At 45.1% G+C, this 17866-nt stretch overlaps 1 protein-coding gene across 2 annotated transcripts in view; it reads right to left on the reverse strand.

Annotated features, from left to right (window-relative positions):
- LOC135377116 (uncharacterized) overlaps positions 1-14986 on the reverse strand; it is a 28282-nt gene extending 13296 nt beyond the window's left edge. The window contains exons 1-5 of one of the 2 annotated variants that reach the window (XM_064609428.1): positions 14820-14986; positions 9535-9606; positions 8396-8525; positions 5623-5724; positions 1308-1340 (exon numbers count right to left, since the gene is read on the reverse strand). In XM_064609428.1, coding sequence (XP_064465498.1) covers positions 1308-1340; positions 5623-5724; positions 8396-8525; positions 9535-9606; positions 14820-14842 — 360 coding nt within the window. In that variant the 5' untranslated portion in view covers positions 14843-14986. Of the gene's footprint in view, positions 1-1307; positions 1341-5622; positions 5725-8395; positions 9393-9534; positions 9607-14819 lie in introns of those variants that run through there. The other variant, XM_064609427.1, reaches the window with a different exon arrangement.
- Positions 14987-17866: the final 2880 nt, after the last annotated feature.

Raw genomic sequence — 17866 nt, forward strand, 5'->3', positions numbered from 1 at the left:
CTCGAAAGTTTGTAATGATTTCGAGTACTAGAAAGGCGTTAATAAAGTTAAAGAATCGAAAATATATAATTCATAAATAAAATAATAAAATAACTGAAGGACAAACTGGAATACTAAGTGCGAACTAAGTGGGACTAACGAAGGAACTACCCCTAAATTCGCACTTACTATGCTAATTAATTAATTTATTCTATCTTTCAACACGAAACAAAGTACAATACCATTTTATGTTTTAGCATTACAACTCCCGAGTTGGAAAATCGTGACAGTCTGATGGATGTGCGTAGCGCCGGAGAAAAACCTCTCCGCTCCCTTCCTCATTCAATACCGGCATTCCGCCGCATCAGTGATGCATTAATTAATCGTACTTCGATTTTTGGAGTGAACCCGTTCCCTGGGGTAGCAGAATTTTGTAGCAGAAATTGCGTGTGTAAATAGTGCATGCGTAGTTCAGTTGTTTGAGACACTGACAGTGGTCACACGCACACACACAAATACACACGCGCACAAATTGTTCATCAGTGTTCTTGTTTCAAGTATTTACTGTTTATTTTCACAGGTGCCTGCAGTATCTTGGATGGCGTGATGAAAGAACGGCGGTCTGTCCATGAAGCGTCTGCGTGCTAAGTTGTGATTGTGAGATCATCCTATCAACTTGATCTCAGTCAACTCAGTAACTGTCTCAGTATCAACTACGTGGTGACTATCGACGTGGTGACTCTCTTGATGTTTCAGTGCCCTCTCGTCCTGGAGGTTTGATCCAAAACAGGTCGAAGTCAGGGCTCGAGTATTTGCCATATTAGCGTATGACAGCCGCGTTGACAGATCCAGGAGATTGGTAGCGGACGAGTGCAAGACATTTTAGGCTATCCTGAGGGTTGTGTTACATGTCCATCACCTCTATATTTAGATATGAGTTGAAGGTATACTAGTCGAATGACGATTGAAGGACAGAGCGAGCTCTGGAAGGGACGACGTTTTTCAGACGCTTGAAACGGGTGCGTGAGCTGCAAGCTGTGTCATCAGAGATGAAACGGGCACTTCTCTCTAGACATAAAGAAGCTAGGTGTCTGCGTCGTGTCTGCCTGTGTCTAAGCGTGCGTCGTTTGGATTGTTTTTGGGGCTTTGATTAAAAATTTGGGATCAATGTCCTATAGTGCCAGCATAAAGCATTCAAGAGTGTTTGACGGAATGTCGAATGATGCAGCCAGTTTTCACGAAAGATTCTGGTGCTTTCTGTCAATCTATCTAGTCATGGCGTAGCTAATAAAGTTGGTTGTCCAATTAGAAGATAAACGTGCACGTACCGCATCGTCGTCGTCGAAGCATGCTTGTCCGGGCTGAAAGGCAATAACGAAATGTTAATCAGTTTTGTGTCGCTCTCGTTCATTTGGATCAGTTCATAGCACACTCAAGGGTACCAAGGAAATGTTTTTTCTGTTTTACAGAAAAACATTTTCTGTGCCCCATCGTTTGATAGATACATAATCATACAAAGATGGGTAGAAATCCAGCGAACCGGTGGAATGTAGGAAGGGAGTTGCCTCAGGACAGAAGCCGCCGATATTTTGAACAGAGACTGTTCTTCTTCTGGGCACCGTCCTCATCATTGGCATGGTATTTAAAGGGTTAGATGTGACGTGTTCCGTACGGAACCTTTCTTCCCTCCGGGCTGTTGACCCACAATTCGCATGAACCTTTAAACACGTCACACCTAACCCTTTAAATACCATGCCAATGATGAGGACGGTGCCCAGAAGAAGAACAGTCTCTGTTCGAAATATCGGCGGCTTCTGTCCTGAGGCAACTGCCTTCCTATAATCATACAAAGTTCGGCACCAACCCCTGATATGAGAACAGATAGGGTATCGATCATCGCATTTGTTTTCGTTACGACGCTACGCTACGTAACCCTACGCTGCATGACGATACGTCATCCGTAGACGTCTGCCGTGGCCATGGCCGTGATATCTCGCATAGTAAGCTTCCGTATTCGTGCTACATATTTACACCCTGCTACCCCGTTTAATGTAAAACTTCGTATTGGGTTCACATCGGAGCAAATGTACCCTGCTTAAATTGGGGTATGTGTGGGGGTGTATAGTGGGGTATTGGGGTATTGCGAAAATATTCTGGCACAGCGTCGATGTACTGTGTGTACCGGACTGTACTGAAAAAGCGTTCTGACATGTGTTCCCACTGTTCGACATGGTCCAGAACAGTTTTCAGCACACCACCAACCAAGACAGCACACGACATCGGGCCGATATCGGCAGCAAGTTGGGCATGTCGGCCCAACATATCCCTGACACTGCCAACCTGTGACCGATATACGACAGAAGTTGGCAATGTCGGCTCGATGTTGATGGAAAAACGCGACATCTAGCCGAAACTGCCAACTTGCGACCGATATCACGCTGAAGTTGGCAATGTCGGCTCGGTGTTGACCGAAACAAGCTACATGTAGCCGACAGTGCCAACTTGCGACCGATATAAGTTTGAAGTTGGCAATGTCGGCTTGATGTTGACCTGACACCAGCGAGACGACGCTGACAATGTCAACGTGCGATTGATATCTCACAGAGATTGACAATGTCGGCTTGATGATCACAGAAACGAGAGACAAGACGCCGACACTGCCAACTTGCGACCAACATCCCATTGAAGTTGGCATCGTCGGCTAGATGTTGACCGAAACAAACGACATAACGCAGACACTGGCTTTCCATCGACCTACTTGGTGTCCCGCGCCAAAAGCAAGTAGGAAACACATTCGTTACGTTGATGTCGAGTTAATATTTGAAGCAATACCTCATTCGAGCCTTGTTTGTATGCGTGAGCGAACTAAAATCAGACACGTCACCTCCACCATTTTGATTCTGAGACGAGCAGGGCTCTCGAATTTGCGGAAGCTCGTAAGACATGAAATATATAGTATGTTTTTGTTTCGAAAGAAATGCCGGTACCTTTTGAAAGCTTCTTGCGCTTCGTTTTTTAAGGAGCTTTCGAACTTTTTTTCGTCTTGCTTTTGGTAATACGCGCTCATTGCACGCCGTGGGAAATACGAGAGATAAAGAAAACCATGAGAAAATAAAACGAGTAATAAACAATGGTAGACATAAAACGTAGTTTCCTCGCAAACCAGTCTAACGTTGTTTTCATCCCTACGATGGCCAGCACTCGAATAAAAATACAAAATTATGTTGGCGCAACATCGGTCACAAATCGGTAGCATGTCGAAATTTCATCGGCAGCATGTCCAAATGATATCGGGCCAATATCCTGACCCGACATCGGCCCAACTCTGAGCGGTGTTGCAAGCGTATGTTAGGCCGATGTCGGGAGTGTCGGCAGCAGCACATAAGGTTTTGCCAGGAGTTTCCCCGTATTGGATTAGACTTGGCAATAGGGACCCCATATTGCGAAGTTTGAGCCGTTAACGGGGAAGTGTCGCTAATATCGCCCTGTATTGCAAGTGTGCAATCCGTCCCAACGTCATTCTCTCGTATGTTTAGCGGCACATAAAATAACTTTGTTCTGTTTTTCTAAAAGCGTTCTGGAATTTTGACAGGACAACACCCAAAAAAGACAGCAGCGTATTCGTACGAACGGCACGATTGTTATCACCCAGCAAGAGAACACTGATCATATGTAATCCATGTGTTCCGCACATGGTGCTAAGGCGTCGCATCGCTAATGACGACAACGGTGTAGAGGAACTAGACGCCATATAACAATGGCACCGGGAAACAATCCGCGCCGGTTATGCTGTATTGCGCTCTTCCAACATTTTCACATTGCGGCCTCTGCCAACGCCACCTAGATACAGAAGGTCTGCTTATTACCTCCTCTCCCTCCTTCTCTACGTGGACACAAAGCCTGACTTCGTCTGATTGCGGTGCGCCCTGTTACGAATCCAATAACTCCGAAAACCTATAGACACGAATCTGTAGATAAAAAGAACACTTTCCACAAAGTTACTGACGATAGAAATATGGGACAGTTTTGAGCTTTACTTTGAAGTCTTCCTGTTTACTACGCCTGGACGGCAGTGGTTCATCTATGTGGCTACGACAGCTAAAAGCTTTGATTTGATTTGATTTTTTTTTTTGTGGCGCATTAGTGGCGTTATTAAGTTTTACCTAGGTACAATTTTTGTGCTTACTAAACCAGTGCTAAGTGCTGGGTTAGTAATTAAAATCACAGATCCTTTAAAAACTCGGTATCTCTAAAAAAACATGTATACCTTTTCAAAGGGTACAAAACTTTCATTGCCGAGCTGAAGAGCCGGGTGCGCAGTGGCAAGAAGTTTCTATTGCACGAAACAAAATGACGTTCACGGAGATGCTGGTAGGCTGGGCATACAATGAGGATGTGAAAGATTGAGAGTTGTTCCCCACAGTCACTGCATTCAGGACAGTCTACTTCCCGTAAGAGATATTCATGTGTTAAATAGGTGTGTCCCAGGCGGAGCCGACAGGATAGCACCTCATACAGTTGATTGGATGCAGATGGAGGAATAGGTTTTATAGTGCGTAATTTGTTGCTTGTCTGTTGGTTCCAAAAGCTCTGCCAGTGTCTGCTGCTTTTTAAACATATAGCCCGACATCTTTTGATGGAATGTCAAAGGGCGTTATGTCGCATGTTAGGGCAGCAGCAGCTGCTCGATCGGCCTTTTCATTTTCTGGTATCCCAACATGGCAGGGTACCCAGCAGAAAAGTAACCGATAAACTGTGTGCTTGCTAGGTTCCTTGCACGATAGACAATGGGGTCTTTTGTGCAATGAATGCTACATATAGTCTGTAATGAGTCAAAGAATCTGCGTACATGACTGATGATTTAATACGATTTTGTAAGATATAATTAAGGGCTAAAATTATGGCATACACTTCTGCTGTGAAGACAGACATGGTGACCTTCACACGATGTGACCTTGTAACAGTGCCAGTGACCATAGCGCATGATACCTCGGAAACACCCTTTGAACCATCAGTGTACTCTATGTGCTGCCAAAGCTATCCTTTCGCACCTCAAATTCCTGTTGCAGTATTGTGTTTCACAGTTTCACGTTTGTTGTATCTGGAGAGGTACATGTTTGGAGGCGCTGCCATGGATGAGTTTTTTACTTGACTCAAGGATGATAGAGTTGTACTCTGGAAAGCCATAGTGATGAACTGGTTGTGACATTCGAACGCTAAAAGAAGACACAGCTGAATGCCTGTTCAAGAAATGCTGTCTGAACGGTGTGCCTTTCACACATTGATATGTTGATTCTTAATGCATATGAAGGAGCCAGGTAAAACCTGTGTTGCTCTAAAGACCACTGATTTGATTATATGTACAGCCATTGTATTGGCGAAGCTCTGAAAACTAAACGTAGTCCTTGGAGACCTACTGGACCCAGGATTTTAAGTGTTGATGGCCGTGCTGAAACGTACACAGCACATCCATAATCCAATTTGGAAAAAAGAGTGGAGACGCTCCCCAGGACCGGTGAAGCTGAAGGTTCGACCGGGATTTGCTACCGCCGTGAAAAACACTGTTCTGATTGGCTACGCCACATCCACGGGTGACAAGGCTTTATCCATCTAGATAGTGTTGACTCTGCCCTATGCACTTACAGTCTGCGGAGCCTTGCATGGACCAAAGAAGTTGGTGTCATACGAGTGTCCCGAAACCCCACACTGCGTGGTACACGATTTGCTCACTGTAGAGCCTTTGCCCTAGAACGGTGACAGACGAGACGTGTATTCATCACTCACCATATCATTGTCACACATCACACATGAAAATGACACCCATGAGCATTTTCAGTAAAGTTTCAGAATCAACAGCATTAGATGAATTTTAACGGGGCCCGGGTTTGGACTGAACTATAACGTTTTATTTTTAGTTTACTTCACGCTAGCGCCAGGACTTGACGCAGCGCCTGGCGCCAATTGCGTGCTTCGGATCAAGCCTGAAATCAAATGCATGTGATCATCCCTACGGCTATGAGTCTTTATTACTCGGCACCTTTTGTGGCACAGTTGTGTGGCGTTTAAAAGAGTATTCTACTTTCGGCATGGATATAAGGACGGTTCTCGCCGAAGTCGGCCTGACACGCAAGGAAATTCCCCTGTCTCGACGGCACAGTTGCAGCGTCCAATGTTGCTCCATAGACGAAAACGTGCTGGGAGAAGGCAATGCATTTAGGACAGGTCCTGGTCGCACGTCACAGCAAATGTCAACCTACACGTGACCATAAATATGGCCGCACCCGTGATCCGCTCGAAAATCGTTTGTAAATAGTCCGTTTACTCTTTTTGTGCACTGTTCCGGGCGTCTTTCGACCTCGGTAGTTATATTCATCCGATAATCTCGCACTAAACACTCAGTTTTCTACATGAGGTCTCCTACTGTTGACCACTTTCAATGATGCGATGGCGACCTACTATTACACACTGAGTCGATGCGATTGGCTTAAGCTGAGGGGAAATCTGCTACTATGTCTCGGAAGAAGCATTGACGTTGCCAAAATACGTTCGTCTTCTGGCATGAAGCCAATCGGAATATGTCGACAAGCGCTAAAACGACATGACCTCAAAATGATGTCTATGCTTTGACACCGTGCTTAATGTTGCGTCACGCGTGTTTCCTAACGTGGTGTCTAAGCAGAGGCCTCGTATTCTCCACTTTCGGGGCTCCTATCAAACGCACATGAAGGACACATCTTTCAGAGTGTTGTTATAGCTGAAACCGGTAGTACTCCGGTGAAGCGTGCTTTTCCTGAAGTGCCTTCAGGTGTAGTAAATAATGTACTGTTTAGTGTTGAGATCCGAAATAGCACAGATACAGTTGTGTTGAGAAAAATGATGTATACATGCCAGGAGTTTTGTTTCTCTGGTTGCGAGGCGAAGGATCCGCCTGAGGTAGACGACTTGCTTTGTGAGTGACGTATTCATTGTGTCAGTGGACCCAAGCAGCACACAATATTGGGCCCATATTGGCTGGTCATTGGCGATACGGGTCCAGTATGGGGCCTGTTTCGCCAAGAGTTTTCCCATATTGGATGAAAATGGACAATACAGGCCCCATAATGCCCACTTTGAGCCAATATTGGAAAAATCCTGGCGATATGGGCCCCATATTGCCCGCGTACACCCCATATTGACTCAAAATATAGAAAATTGTACGTACCCGTGTTGCACAAATGCCCAAGCAGCACGTCAAGATTGAACGTTGAACCGTGTGAAATACCCAATTCAGGACATCGTTACATCCAACAACTTCCCGCAGATGATACACATTGTTCGAAACTGTCAACGTACTTGGCAATCCCAATGTCACGTTCGCTAGAATTCGACAACTCAACATTCCCCGTTCTGGAAATAGCCGCCATCTTCCTTCGCTATCCTTTAAGTAAAAAACACAATGTCTGATAGGAAGGGATGGCTCTTCTGTAAAATTAGGTGCTTTCAAGTTGCTGCAAGCCGTGTGAATTGCTCTGGCGTATGTCCGTCACCGTCACGAAAGTGTTTCGCTCCTTTGTAGTCTCGGAGCGGGTGGGAAATTTTTAGTTCACAGAATATTGCGATCCCAATGAAGGCTTCTGAGGGATCTTTGGCATTGGCAGCTGCGTGGGATTGCTTGTGGCCTTCAGCAAGGCGGGCGTAGTTGTTCGTTCTTTTTGGGCGATGCCGTGTTTTGTCTGCTTTTTTTGCAATCATGTGCAACGTGGATCAATTAGATCCGCAGAAATAAAAAAGCAAAGATCAGAGAAAAGTATTATCGGTGGTGAATATTATACAGGATAATTCTTTATTACTACACGAACTCCCCGTTGGTGATATTACAGAAATATTGGCAATATTGGCGCAAAACGGGCTTGCCAATATGTGCACCCCCATATTGGCAGCCCACATTGGGCCAATATTGGACCGATATTGGCGTGCTGCTTGGGAAGTATCACTAATCATATGTGAAGAAGGACACCACGGCAATAACTCCACTAGGTTTGCAACACTGGGTTTCCTTAAACCTGAGTATCGGATCTATTCTTTGGTTCTATCAAGAAGCGGTCCGTCTGTAGTACCAGAGTACCTCATCACTAATAGTCTGCTGCTGAGACGCTTGGAGCTCGCACAATACTAATCAATCATTAATACGATCCATCGCTATTAAACGTTAATGCCGTCAATCCTCGTATCTTCTTTTCATCACGCGCGAAACAATTTCCTTGGAAATGCAGTTACCGGAAAATTCAAAACAAAGTATTTTCGCAGAAAAAAGTTCGCACAATCGAAAAAAACAAGCGTTCTATTACTTCCCAGCGCTACGACCTCGTTTACATTTCAACAATTTAAACAACACGAAAATACGAAATATATGATTTTTTCCCGTAGTGATGCTTACCGCTGTTAGTCCATCTATAAGAGCGCTCGCCTTACAGAAATTATCTACGTTGAATCCTACTACTCCTGAAAATGTAGGCGCATTTTGCGTGTCTGTCGTTGTGTAGCATAGACTTCTATTCAAGTCGTCCCTGTAAATAAACAAATTAGCTTCCAGAAATTTTCGTACAGGCAGAGTAGGTACGCTATTGGAAAAGAGCTGTCCCAAAACAGGAACTAAGATGGCCATCTTCAACACTCTCGGAGCTAATCACCATTGAGAGACATTGTTCTGACTTCTTAGTAGTTGTAAATGCGAGCCGTATTTGCGTCTTCGTGCTAAGCGTCTATGCTCTGCTCTCCGTTGAGGGGCATCAGGCAAGGGCACCAGTGGGCTCTGCGACTGGGACAGGCAACATCTGTTGCCCTGAGTTTTTATGAAAACAATGCGGCTATTCAGCAGCCTTCCTTTCATGTTGGCACTCCGACTCAAGACTACATGCCATCATTCCCATCATTCCATGTCTACCTTCGAACGGTATTGCTTACGCGCAGTGTAGAAAACACGTAGTTTATACGTTAATGTAAGCACCTTCCCCCTTCATGGAGGCCAACTGTCCCATTGCGAAGGTAAGTAATCGTGATCATAATCATAGTTCGAAATTTTTTGTCGCCAGACAAGTGCGATCACGAGCGACGCGAAGACGGTCGCGTCTGTGGATTAACGTTGTCCACACGTTACTTTTTTTTTTGCTTTTTTCATGTGCCGAAATCTCGGCACATGAGACACCAGATTTAATGTCAGTCGTGGAAGACTGCGTTCTTCAGCAACTTGTGCCCTTCCAAAGAACTTACCATCGTCATCGGCCTGCTTTGAATCTTCCCAGATAACCAGAAACGTCTTATGAACATCCATAAGACGTGTAGTCCTGGATATTGTGCACGTGTAATAGATATCCATTTTAATCCACTGGATATTCCATGGACGTACTATCAACATATAAAAACCATCCACACTGGAGTTCCTCAGCGATTTGTACCCTTCCAAAAAAAGTAACCAGCGTCATCGGCCTGCTTAGAATCCGCTATCTTTGGATCGGCGCTTTGGATACGCTACCGACTCATCCGCTGAGAGAAGCCATTATGAAAGGTGACCCTTACTTATATGCAGGGATGAGATGTTGGTAGCATTGATCAAGATGCATGTCATCGCATTCACTCGTGTTCACTATCCTGCAAAACGAGAGTCATATGGTCATGTGAGCTTATTGACTGCCTCTGATACTTCGTGGCGCACATGTGGCAATCTCCAACTGCTGCAAGCGTACAATACTTTCACGTACATTTAGAGCGTCTTGCTGAAGAAAATGACTTGAAAACAACGGCAATGCCGAAATGTTTAGCGTAGCGGAATATTTTTGTGCATTTGTTTTCTTCCTTCTCAAATATTTTCAAATTCTTCCCTGCGCGCATGATACTGTGATGATGCGTCCACCTGTACGTTGACTTTTCTTTATTTTGTTCATTTCGGATCTTCGGAGACCCGTCTTTCTTTCTTTCCCCAATGTGAGAGAAGAAAGACCACACTGTCGCCTCTTGCGTCCTGGAAAAAATATTATCAGAAAACAGAAAATGCAACCCAAGGTAAGGGCAGTTCAGATAGAGTCACCCCATACACACGCTTTTGTTTTATTTCTGCAAGTTAAAGCTCATCTTCGATGCATGAGGCGGTACTGTGCTCCTCCACCCTCTCACACTGGGGGTGAAGAAAAGACGCGTCTCCGAAGATGCGCAATGAACAGAAAAGAAAGAACATCAAGAAAAAAAGGAGTTCCTCCACAAATTTTTCGCGGACTATGTACCGACGGATTCTTTATCAAAATGGTAACGATATGAAGTCACCGTAAGGAACAGATGTTCTCTTTTGGGACAGCTTCGCAGCTTTTTCAACGATTCTTAGGTAATTAGTCGCTTGACGGTTGAGCAACATATGGCCAAGAACGCCGAATAGTGAGAGAGCAAGATTCTATTTCAAGAAAGTCATTCTGCCCCAACAACGCTAAACTAAATGAATACCAACTCCATCTTGACTTGGACAATTTCGCAAGACGTATGCGCCTAAAAGAATATTTTTTCGACAAACCTAACTCCAATCCGAATCCCTTTAAACCAACTTCTGATTTCACACCCGATGCCAACCGCGACAAAGCCCTGGATATGTACATCAAGGCTGTTCAAAGGGATGTACTTGACGCATACAACAATTCATCTAACCGCAAAACTAAACCAAATTTAACAGCAGCTGAGCAGCGCAGCCTCTCCGACTTACAGAACTGTGGCGATATCATTATCAAAAGGGCAGTCAAGGGAGGGGCAATCGTAGTGATGGACAAACAGGACTACCTTAACGAGGGCTTCCGACAACTGGGCTGTAACACGTTCTATGAGCCGCTTGACAGTGATAAAACAGATAAGATAGCTGCCGAAATCACCAAAACCCTAAAATCCCTAAAAGCGCGTGAAATAATCGACTCCTGCCTATATGAATTTCTAGCCCCCCAAAACCCTAAACCAGGCAGGTTCTACATGTTACCGAAAATCCATAAACCAGGAAACCCAGGGCGACCTATAGTTTCCTCAATCGGCACCGCCACGGAGAAAATTTCTAGCTTCGTTGACCACCTCCATAAAGATATACCTCCCCGATTACCCTCATATATTAAGGACACCAACCATTTCCTCGAAATACTTAGCAAATGTGAACCACCCAATGCAACCTTGCTTGTAACGCTAGACGTTACCTCCCTTTACACTAACATCCCACATGAGGATGGCGTGCTAGCAGGGGAGGCGGCGTATCTGAAGTACTCCGATCGCGCGGTTGACCCATCTGTATTACCAACTCTACTCAACTTGATCCTCAAAAATAATAACTTCGAATTTGACGGCCGCCACTATCTACAAATAAATGGCACAGCTATGGGAACCAAGATGGCACCAACGTACGCAAATATTTTCATGGGTGCACTAGAGGAAAAATTTCTAGCCGTGCGCGACAAAAAACCTAGTCTATACAAACGCTTCTTGGACGACATATTCATGCTTTGGCCCCACTCCGAAGAAGATCTCACAGGATTCATTCGCGATTTCAACCTGGTACACCCCGCAATGAAGTTCACCCACTCCTTCTCGGCAACGACTGTTAATTTCCTAGATGTAAAAGTAACCTTAACCGGGAAGGGTTTTTCCACTGACCTGTACCGAAAGCCAACTGATGCTCAGCAGTATCTTTCCTTTAACAGTTGCCACCCGCGCCATACTAAACTCGCCATTCCTTATAGCCAGGCACTCCGATACAGGAGGATCTGCTCGGACGACGATGTTCTAAACAAAAACCTCGCGGAATTAGAGCAGACCTTCGTTAATCGTAATTTTCCAACCAGTCTAGTAAGAGACGCCCTGTCCAAAGCACGACAAGCAGACCGGAGGAACTTATTCGGTAAACGCAACGACGAACCCAAGGGCGATCGCGTAAACCTTGTTCTTACCTTTGGTGCAGGCGCGGGTAATATTAACAGTATCCTCCACCGCAAACATAGCATCCTTCTGCAATCTGAACGGACACGACAAATATTTGCCGAGAAGCCACGAGTTACCTACAGACGTGCCCGCAACCTCCAAGATAGACTAGTCAACTCCAAAGTTCCCAAACCATTAACACCTACGGCGGGATGCCATCCATGCAATGGTAAAAGATGCCAAATATGCAAATCAATGCAAAGCACGGCAGCGGTCAAGAGTACAAACTCCAACTTCTCCCTTAAAATCAATGACGACTTTGACTGTAACTCCAGTAACATTATTTATATCATTCAATGTACAACATGCTCCGCGCAATACGTAGGTCAAAGTAAAAATTCATTTAGGATTCGATTCAATAACCACCGATCAGATGTTTCGAAAAAAGGTAGCCTCCCGGTTTCTCGCCATTTTAGTCGACCCGGTCATTCCATTAATAACGTCGCACTTTTTATTTTAGAGTCAAATTTCACATCCGATCGCTGCAGAGAGCAACGCGAATGGTACTTGATCTACAAATTCCAATCTGTAATAAATGAGGATAAAGGAGTGCTATCAACTGTAAGAAGCATATCCGGATAACTTTTTTTCTGTATGTCCTCGGAGTGCCCGCTGCCTCTTTTCTTCTTTTCTTTACAGCTGGACACAATGACTCTAAGAACACCCCGGACAACAGGTTTTCAACGAGCGCGACCCAAGGCTCTGGCACGTAATCTCCCCGGCCGATGACCCAGGAACCTTCCGGAATCTTCCAGAACATGACTCACTAACGAATGCCTCACAGTGGAATTGTACCAACTGTGACGACACTTTTGTAACCTTTTAAAAGACCTTGTACAGAGATTTTCCTCTCAGTCCCGAAGAAGGCGGAGCTTCCGCCGAAACGTAGACCTCCCCAGACCCTTAGTTTAAATGCCAGCTTAATAAATAACTTTCCCCTACTCCCTACGTCAGTCTCTGGTGTCTTTTCTCCCCTATCTATATTCAACATCCTGGTCGTTCGAACCTAAATTTTGTAGCGTATTGCATATATATATATAGAACAAATAGGTTAATATATCAGACGGCTATGAAGTTGAATAAAAGTGAAATAATAAGACTTGGACTACAGATTACAGGAACGTTAACAAAAACTAATTTATTTAATGAGCAATGTGACACATAGAATAAAAAAGAATGGTCGACGTTTCGACAGTGGCACTGTCTTCATCAGGACAAAAAGAGACTAAAAGAGACAAAAGAGACAAAAAGAGTCAGGACAGAAGAGAGAGAGAGAGGACTTTTTGTCTGTCGAAACGTCGACCATTCTTTTTTTAATCTATGTGTTAAATTGCCCATTAAATAAATTAGTTTTTGTTAACGTTCGTGTAATCTGTAGTCCAAGTCTTATTATTTCACTTATATATATATATATATATATATATATATATAAAGCAAAAAAATAGCCGAAGCTCTGTAGCTGCACGTTGAGCATATGTTTACAATTTGATCGTGCACTCCCAGCCAGGGACAGCTGTTTCGCTCTACTTGGAGCTCGTTAGCCTGGCGCAGCGCCAGGCTGACGAACTCCAAGTAGAGCGAAACATTGGGAACCGCATTATTACAGGACGTCTTACCTTGCCAAAAAAGAAAAGTTTTAAGGAAGTGTATACCGGAAGTCGCACTGTGTAAGCCACAAGACAAGGGTGTAACAGCTGTGTTTCAAAAACGCTATATTCCTTGTGATGAAATTAAGGAGGTGCATCATACCAGAGCATGCTGGTAGTACAGTTCGGATAATCGTCCCAGTCGAAAAAAAGTAAAGGGTCCAATTAGAAAATTTTCAATTGGATCAAATTTTCGATCAGTTGTGCTTTTGCCACACATTGGACTGAAAATCAATGAACCTATTCAAGAAGCAGTTCGTGCTCCCATTGCATGGCCAATTGGAGTTCAAAGATGAAATATCTTTGCTGACGGCAATGCATGCGTTACGGATACGTATTCTTGTCGCCCGCATTGCGTTGAGAAAACAGTTTTTTACAACGAAACACAACAACAACTTTGTAACAAGTACAATGATGTATGTAACTACACAACACAGGCTGGCGTTGTGTTGTTACGTCGCGTCCTTGTCGTTGTGCTTATAAGGAAAGATGACTGCAGTGCGGGTAAACCCGCGGATAGCCGCGGGTACCCGCGCAAGTTTGTTATTTTCGAGTACACAATTCCGTGTCATCGCGGGTTGCGGGCAAGGTGCCGGTAGACTCGCACTGCCTCAGCGGATTACGGAGGTATACCCGCAGTACCAGCAGGCGCAGAACCAACCCGTTGGATTGGGGTGTATGACCCGATTCATTCGAACATTTGGCCCAAAATACTTTACAAGACGTTCCACATCCAATTCGTCATCTCAAAATAAAGTTGTTGTTATTGTTTGCCACATAGGGCTAACTTCGGCTATCTTTCGACACCAAGACTGGTACACTTCGCATGAGTAAGCTGGCAACCATGTCCGCAGTGGCCACAGCGTACGCGTTGGAAAAATGGCTCGCTAAAGGAAGGACATTGTCCTCAGTATCAATAACTCATTTCGTGCCGTCACGATCATGTGGCATATAATTCATATATGAGTACGCATTGGGCTGCGGGTATATCGGCTGGTATGTGGATAGGCGTCGGGATGTTCGGGTACGGATGCGGGTTGTGCGGTTGCGGTACGTGTGCGGGTACGAACTTTCGTGCCCGCACTCATCACTACCTATAAGGTCATGCTTCGTCGTCATGGACCCCATGGGCAAGCTTTTCTACGCATGTCCTCTTATGTGTATAGTGTGTACTTAGTGTATACTCCACTGAATATGCGTATTCCCGCATAAAAGACGTACCTGACCAGGGTGTTGGACCACATACAATGTGTAACAGCTAGGTAGGAAAAGGGAGGGTCGTAGTAGATGTTGGGCAGCAAACGTCCTCCACAGGGTCCTGTTTTATCTTCGTACCAGTCTGAAACAAGTCAGCACACTTAAACAATGAAGGACACAATGAAGATATCATGATACTCTATCGACCACAATCGAAGAATCACATATTTCTGTACTAGAACGGCCCGGCAGAGACAGCCGTTGCAGTTCCGCCAGCAATTCACTTCGCTAGACACACCTTGCCTGACCCAGACAGACTCTGCAAGCTCTACAGTCTAAATCCTGTGACGGACATGTGCCAGTTAAAAAAGCTCCCTCAGAAAGTGCAGCGGGTACACAGCCGTAACCGTCTGGAAACAGCGGTAACGGTAATCAAATAGCAAGCCCAGCGAACCTCATCGCCAAATTTCAGCAGGTACAAAGCCGTCACCTGAACCTCGTACTGGTGTGCTTGTTGAATAATGCGTGTGCCGGCTGAATATGCGTGACTTCGATGGAGCGTACTACGTTGCCCCACGCTCCTCCGGTGAGGAGTGACATGGCACAACGTATTCTCCCGCAGTACGTTCCTTCCCGCCCGCTGTCTGCGTTGCAACCTCGCTTTTGAGAAGGATGACACCTTGCTTTTTAAGTACAGGTCTAATGTTTTTTCAGGGTAAGTCAACCTAGCTGTGATGCATCGTACGACACCTGCGTTTCACTCGTGTTTGACAATCGAAGTACATTCTGTTGCAGACGGTGGACGCATTGCAAATGGCGGCAGGAGAGGATCGACTGCATCGGTGAAGCGACGATGTACATTACAAGCGAGGTTAATAGTCGAAAGATGAAAGTCACTGAAAAGGTTAGCCAGCTGTAGGGATCGAACCCACATCTTCTGGATTACCGGTCCAGGGCTCTACCAATTGAGCTAAGCTAACACGCCTCTCCAGCGACTTTCGGGGTGCGTCATCTGAAGGGACGACAAACCAGCCACTCTCTCACTCATCCTCCTTTCACTATTACATTTTTGCTCACTGATACACATTCATACGACGGAAATCGACGCAAGCGGCACCTGTTGAACAAGAGATAAACTGATGTTCTGAGACTGGAACAACATAGATGGGACAGATACAAAGCCTCAAATTGCCTAAGAAATCAACGACGAAAGATGAAAGTCACTGAAAAGGTTAACCAGCTGTAGGGATCGAACCCACATCTTCTGGATTACCGGTCCAGGGCTCTACCAATAGGGGCGCGCGCCTGGAGTTTAGCGGAACGACGCCAGCGCCAATTTCTCCCCTGTCGACGGAAGGCGAAACTACCGTCCCGTGTATGCCGGAGTGTGCTGCTGGACGATTCCACGCGAAATGATCCAGCTGACCTGGTCGGCCCCCACAAAACGATCCCGAATTTTTACGAAAAAATTTTTTAGCAGTCGCTAATAGTGCAAAACGACACACCACGAAACATTTCTTCCCAAATCTCAATGTGGCGGGTGCTAGACACGAGTAAAGTTCGCAGCGCTGGCGAAAACCGTGCCTGGCGTGAACGGCAGGTGCGGCTCATAGAAAGCACCTAGAACTGTGTGGTTTTCTTTTGCGGATAGAGGAAACTATGCTCTACACAGCATCCAAATCCCGGTTGTCGTGCTGTAATCGGTGCAGGGATACAAAGGCCGGAAGTTTCGCAATTTTCCTCCTACTTCGCGATTTTTTTGTGGACAATCAAACCATTAAACTTTAATGAATATTTTTTTCCTGCCAAGGCCCCAAGGAATACTTCAACAGGAAAAATCGCCAGACACGTAACTTTCACAGTCATTGTAGGAAAAAAAGAGGAAGTATGCGATTTTTCCAAAATTCGCTACAATCGAGCGTAAAACACGCAATGAAGAGGTTGGAGGATACGGCTGAAACCAACGCAGTTTTATAGAACGAGCCTTGCTCTACAACATACTAAAAAATCTCGAGGGTATTTTTTCGTATACAGGAGAAAATATTTTTTTGTAGTAGAGGGTATTACGACCACAAAAAGAAAAGAAAAAGGCCAACAAAAAAAGCTGTCACCAAACTTCATCCACACGGGCGACTTCCTGTCTTTCGTTCTGACAGTGAAAACCCCGGAGCGGCATAGCTTTTGTAGCGAGGACAAGTCCTGAGCGTCCTATCATCAACTCGTGCACTCCAGTCCAAAAAATGTGTCCCAGTGCAGTGAATATGTCTCTAAACCCTATGGAACGTAATTTCAGTGGGGCTTTGAAACAACAGTGTTGGCACGAGACTGTCCTTTTAACCACTGAAGTCAGTAACGCACCTTTGGCTTCCATTTGAGCATCATTTATTCAATTGTTAGAACATTGCTACAGAATAAAGCAAATGTTGATATTCAAATAATATAAGCCACAAGTTTATTCGGTCTCACTGAGCTCATTGAGGAGATATGTAAAGTAAAAATAGTCTAGCTTTGGGATTAATTCTGAAAGAAACGAGTCATCCCGAGTGACTACCACAGTCTGTGTCTCCTTCGGACTGTACACAAACAAAACACCCCTGGACAGGTTGAGAACATATAACTGGACTTGGATTTGAGTGTAGTAGCAATGTTGATTCCTTAGTGATACCTGTCCAGTACACAGCTCTAGATATTCTACCAAACATCGCGCACCATCTTCCAAAATAACGCTCCTGTGAAGTATGCTTCTACGTTCCCCACCTTGCCGAATCCACAAAATAGACGCAACATTGCCATAGCTAGGAAAGCACGGCGGCACAACGCAGAAGTAGCCGTTCACTTGCTTTCGCTGGAAACAGCTGCGCCTATGGCCTGGCTGGCGCGAGACGGTAATTACTCCGCCACCGCGAGTGGCGCTGTACGCAGTGAACTTGCACGCCACCTGGCCGAGGCGTTTCACCCTATTGAGCTAAGCTAACACGCCTCTCCAGCGACTTTCGGGGTGCGTCATCTGAAGGGACGACAAACCAGCCACTCTCTCTCACTCATCCTCCTTTCACTCTTACATTTTTGCT

The sequence above is a fragment of the Ornithodoros turicata genome, chromosome 1, assembly GCF_037126465.1.
Source record: "Ornithodoros turicata isolate Travis chromosome 1, ASM3712646v1, whole genome shotgun sequence".
Classification (NCBI taxonomy): domain Eukaryota; kingdom Metazoa; phylum Arthropoda; class Arachnida; order Ixodida; family Argasidae; genus Ornithodoros; species Ornithodoros turicata.